Source organism: Martes martes, assembly GCF_963455335.1.
Source record: "Martes martes genome assembly, chromosome: 3".
In the NCBI taxonomy this organism is placed as follows: Eukaryota; Metazoa; Chordata; class Mammalia; order Carnivora; family Mustelidae; genus Martes; species Martes martes.
Window position 1 is genome coordinate 66,882,211 of NC_137890.1, and position 6,000 is coordinate 66,888,210.

At 39.5% G+C, this 6,000-nt stretch overlaps 1 protein-coding gene across 1 annotated transcript in view; it reads left to right on the forward strand.

The window, feature by feature from the left end:
• LOC308339940 (spermatogenesis- and oogenesis-specific basic helix-loop-helix-containing protein 2-like) overlaps positions 1 to 426 on the forward strand; it is a gene marked incomplete at both ends in the record, with an annotated part of 49,558 nt that extends 49,132 nt beyond the window's left edge. Inside the window, one exon of the mRNA XM_080799009.1 lies at positions 406 to 426. Coding sequence (XP_080655135.1) covers positions 406 to 426 — 21 coding nt within the window. The remainder of the gene's footprint in view (positions 1 to 405) is intronic.
• Positions 427 to 6,000: the final 5,574 nt, after the last annotated feature.

Consider the following 6,000-nt stretch of genomic DNA (forward strand, 5'->3'; position numbering starts at 1 on the left):
AATAATAGTGACCTTCCCAGAAAACATTTATGAGAAAAATATTTTAAAAATAATTATAAAGGAATTTTGAACTATGAGTTACCTTACATACGTAATACTGTTGCTAGTGAACATCAGTATACCAACAGGAAAACCACGGTAAATGAAAAGGAGATTGTAACTTTTTTTGTTGTTATCATTGACCTATACTTCTGTGTGTAGTTTTTGTTGGAGAATTGTTGTAAGACAATAATTACTTTTAATAACAATAAATAGCACCTATTTTAATTTTTTTTTTCACCTGAAGTTTTCACATGGTTTTATAAATCATTTTGTATGGCTTTAAGACGTGCAAACTGTATTTGTGACATTATGAGTAGGAACAGGCTGAGATTCAATTAATGTGGTTTTCTTTCCCCTTTGCAGCAACAGTTTTGGGCATATTAATAGCACATGTTTGAAATTCACACTGTAGACCACCTGTTGGGTGCAGTTTGACCATACAGGAAGAACGGAACAAAGAAAGATCTTGAAAGCTACACCCAGAGACCTAATATCAAAAGAGTTTGCACTGTAAGGCTTCTGATAAATGTGCTAAAAGCTTCTGCAGACAGATAGCAAAAGTGCTAGCCACCCGCTTTCACTGATCTTCATATGTACTTGGATCTCCCCAGCCAGAGCACTACAAGAACAAATGGCCTGGTGACCTAGACTTTTTTTTTCCTCCAAAAAGATGCCACAATTTATGATCCACTTGATAAAATGAGAAGATTAGGGAGGTGCTTTGATACTCTGGCATCACCGAGTATAGATGTTGCAGCCTGATTCTTATTTTTAGTACCACTGTGAATTACTGTTGCACATTTCTAGGTGGTATCTTTCTAGATTTGACATTTTAGAGAGCTCCCTTTGTTATTCACCATCCAAACTAAGATAGTTTGAGAGAGGTGTTTACCTCTTCACTTGACTCCTAATGAGTAAATTGACGTGTTTGTTTCTGTATTTCACAATTCCGTGAGTGAAATGATAGCTAATAGGTAGATTTTCCTTCCTGGATCTTCAGTTACAGCCTAACAGGCTTTTCTTTGTTTTTCATCTCTTCCTCCCTACCGACATTAGAAAAGACCGCTGAAAATAAGGGGAGAAAAATATTTGTTTTATATTTCACTGAAGTGTTCTTATGTACAATTTAAGTTTTATTGTTAAAGAAAATACTCAATTTTGATCCTGAAAATAATAATCTTTCTTTGTTTTGTTTAGTAAATATGTGTCCCCTCTTTTAGTAGTGCAGTGTAGGGACTTTAATTTTACTTTTTGAAAAGTAAGTAAGATTTTTGAAAAGTTTAAAAATTCCTTTAGGCATAGCCTAATTTTTATGTTAAACTGTACAACTTTTCTTTGAAGTTGCCATGATGATGGAACCTGTAGATGTTTGACAACTTTATAAAGGAACTAAAAGTTTCCAACTAAGATTGTATGCTTATTATTACAAATGTGTGGTCGACCCACTTGCTTTTAGGAGTAATTGTTTTGATATCATAAAAGAACCTGTTGAGGTATTTTGGGCACTCGAGATTACTTCCTGTGTTCACAACTGGTTTTAATTGTTACTGGGACTTGTACTTTGTATTGGGATTTCCCTAGGTGTACATGTGGATTATGAGAGACAGTCTGTGGCTGGGAACTCAGCAGAAGACTTGAAGAGTGAAAGCGGCATGTCCAGGCTCCTTGCTGCTCTTAGTCCCCCTTTCCTTTCCACACGAAGAGCAAGACTATCAGATCCACTGTTAAAGCTCTGTTTTTTCCAGTGCTGCTTCCCATTATCCTGAACTTCATGCAAGTGTCCAAATTTGTTTCAAAATTATGTTCTTCAAAGTACGTTCAACTCTCAGCCAAGGAGGAAGAGTTAGTTAAGCCTTAGCCTATTTAAAAAAAAAAAAAAAAAAAAAAAGCAGGATTTTCCTTTTGTAGAATCAACTTGACTGGTCATGAGACAGTTGCAATGTTATTTTTACAATGAAAACGGTGCAAGGAGTTTGCCTAGAAAAAGTGACAGCTTTCAGGTTTCACACCGGTGATACAGAAGACACTGTCCCTATTTGAATATTTATTGAGCCCTTCCTGTGGTAGAGGGAAATTACTAGACTTTGTCTTGAGGAGAAGGACTTAGTTTCACTCACTTCTGTATCCTCAGTGTCAGCTGTCTTGCTGGACAGGTGGATAGATGCACAGGTGCTTGGATGTGGAGCCAAAAGGTATAAGGGTCTGAGCTTGAGTAATGATTATGAGAAAGGAAAGCAAGAGACATAGTCAGGCGCTTAGGACTCCATTTGAAGTCAAGACAGGTGGGAGAATGAAAGTTGATGTTCAGCCATCACTATAGTTTTCATTAATAGTTTATCAGTCTCTTTACACCTATTTCCTTTCCCTCTTACTAATATATGAGTTAGGTGATCTCCCAATGACAGAAATGACAGTAATTGGTAATGTTTATAAGCACAACTGTTGTGTGTTTAAAAGAGAACACTCAAATGTTGAATAACTCAAGAATTATTCAGTTATTTATTTATTTTTTTAAAGATTTTTATTTATTTATTTCACAGACAGAGATCACAAGTAGGTAGAGAGGCAGGCAGAGAGAGAAGGGGGAAGCAGGCTCCCTGCCGAGCAGAGAGCCCGATGTGGGGCTTGATCCCAGGACCCTGAGATCATGACCTGAGCCGAAGGCAGAGGCTTTAATCCACTGAGCCACCCAGGCGCCCCTATTCAGTTATTTATTAATTTGTTCAGAAACTATTTATTTGAGAGGCATTGTCCTAAATGCTGGGAACATAACTATACTTGAAGCATAGTCTTTTTTACCTTCTGTATCCAGGAGCTTGGAGTTTATTGGGAGAGACAGGTAGAACAGAATTACGGTGGAGTTTGGTGGGTGTTCTGACAGGGGAAAATATAAGGTACTACTGGGTACCTATTAGCATCATATATTCATTCAGGGGACTCATGGGAGGCTTTTGAGGATAGTGACATTTAAGCTATCCTCCTCTCTGAAGTACTTGCCTCCTAATGTTAGTGTGAAGGTTAAATGAGATAGGTGTACAAGCCCCTAAAACAGTGCCCTGGCACATACAAAGCATTCAATTCCTGGTTGTGATAACTGTGGTAATTGTGATAATTGTGTGAGATTTTAAGAACCAGGAGGCATAGCTAAGCCAGAAGGTGGAGATGTGGGGACAAGTGAGGGAGATCAGTTTTCAGGCAGTGAGAACTGCTTTTGCAAAGGTACCAAGGAAAGGATTGCATTGCACAAATGGAGGAGTAAAAGAAATTCCATAGGGCTGTTTATGGAGTTCAGATGTGGGATGGAGAAAGAATGGAGCGAAGAGACAGCCAAGACCCATGTGATACTGCTTTGATTGAACTTATCATGGTGCTCACTACTGTCATGATATTGACATAATCAGATTTTCCTTTTAGAATCATTGTCCTGGCTTCAGTGAATTAAAGGCAAAATGAGTTGAAGGGGGCTAAAACCAATTGCGGGGAGGGGGGGTAGCTATTTAGTAATTCAGGAAAGAGATGTCCAGAAATAAGTCATTGGCAGTGGGGATGAAGAGAGGTAGACAAATCTGATGAATGTTAAGGAGGCAGAGTTAGGAAGACTTGTAGATGACCCATTATGGGGTTTGTGAAGAAGTAAGGTTAACACCTACATTTCTGGGTTTGGTAGCTGGACAAGTAGTACCGATGACCACTGAGGGAACACAAGGAAAGAGCATTTGGAAGATGACAGCTCTATGTGGGGACATGCTGTGTGTAGGATATCCTAATGCAGGTAGCCAAGAGGCATTCAGATTTGTGTAGCACAGGTGGGACATCTGGATGAGAGATGATGTGGTTTGGGGAATCATCACCCTGGGATATTGGGAATGCTAAAGTTGGGGATACAAACATTAAATGGTGGGATTGGCCTGGATGACTCATAAGGACCTTCTAACCCTACAAATTCTATTATAATTCATCATAAGGAGTCACTTGGGCAGGCCCATACTGTTTCATGACATTGTAAGTTTCCAGAGATTTGAGGTGGTCTGGTAAAACCCTCAAAGGCAGAGGGCACAACTTGCCAGTGGCAGCTGTGTTTGTTTACTGGTTGTTTTTTGCATTGTGAGAAGTTTCTCTGAATCTCTGAGTTCTGAAAAATTCATAATTTAGGCAATACCGGATCTATTTCTAGTCTGACAGAGTAGCAATGAGCTGCTCAAGTGGGCATCAGTTTACCCTGTCCATTTCCCATCTAGCTTGCCTCAGGAAGTGCCTTGTCTGGTCTCTGTAGGGATTCTGGTGTGACTCCCATATAGGGAAATCACTTTGGATGGGGGCAGCATGTTAAAATGCAGATTCCTAGCCCATATTCCACAGGGACAAATCGGTAGACTTGGCTGGGCTGATGCTGGGGAATCCACATTTTAACATGGCCAGATGTGTTGCAGGTATCTGATTATTCTACTTAAAAACCCAATGCACATAGGGGTGCCTGGGTGGCTCAGTTGTTTAAGCATCCAACTTTTGATTTCAGTTCAGGTCATGATCTCAGGATGGTAAGATCAAGCCCTGTGTTGGGCTCTGTGCTGGATGTGGAGCCTACTTGGGATTCTCTCTCTCCATCTGCCTCTTCCCCTCCCCCCCCCACTTAAGCACACACTCTCTTTCTCTCTCTCAAAACAACCCCCCTAAACCCCAATTCATATAAATGGATGCAGATACCCAGAGAGGACACAAAAACAGAATAGACAGTAAAACTATACATCACTGACTTCCCAACCTGGCAGTGCATCATAAGCACTCGTAGATTTATGAAAACTATATCAGGACTCCTATCCCAGAAATTCTGATTCTATATATCTAGAATGGGACCTAGTACCCTGCATAGATGATTCTGATAGGCAGCCAGGTCTGGGAGCCACTGTTAGATTTATAACCTGCTAATCACGTGTATGTTAAGGGCTGGTGTCGAGAGGTGAAGCACAAGGAGCGTTGCTCTCCTAAACCAGGCAGGTCAGCACTGAGAAGATAATCACTTCTACACTAGTTGACTGAGAAAAATTTTGCCGAGGAGGTGAGTTTCAGAAACTGCTTTGGTGAGTCAGAAGAATAATTTAGGTAAAACCATTTCAGGCCCAGAGTATAGTAGTGAGAGAACTCAAAGGTTCTAGAGCAGAGTCAGAGAGTTTTGAGTAAGTATAACTAAGAAGAGTGAAAACCAAAAATAAAATAAAATAGAATAATAAAGTAGGGTTTTGCTCCCTTTGGTTCGTATTGATGGCAGTGGAAACTGCTTACATGAAGGCACGTTTTATAAAATTACTTTCACATTTTATAAAATTACTCTAAAGATATTGTTAAAAGCAGAATGCTACTTTTGCAAAATAATGAACATTGGAAAACATGTCATTTCTTTGAATACTTGACATTGACATGTCATAACAAATTTTGAGGCCAGAATCTGTTCGTTTTCTGTGCAGTTCTTGGGCACACCATTGGTTTCCCCCTTTTCCTTCTGCCAGTATCCCTGTTACATGGAATAAGGAAGTAGGAAGCCTAGGGATCACCTTGGTTAATCCGGTATCAAGAGCTTGTTTCATCACCATGGAAATTTGACACTCCCATGGAAGACAGCAAAACCTCTTATCTCTGTATGTTTCAAGGTTCTTTTTACATCCCAGAATAATCTTCTTTCTGAAAACAAAAAGCAGGAAAACATACACATATCACATTACTTAGTATCGTGTATGCTGCTAAATTTTACTCATGAGACTCCAGAAAAAAAGATTTTTCGTGTTTTGCTGGAAGCAAAGATTTCTAGAAGTCAGATTATAAACTAGGTGGTCTTGAACACTGCTGGGAGAAACTTCAAGGAAACAGACTTCAAAAATGCACGGATAAACTTGTTCTGAAAACTCTGCTAAACCGTATTTCCTAAGAAGTCCCTGCAAACAGATATTCCTTTCTGCTTATTTC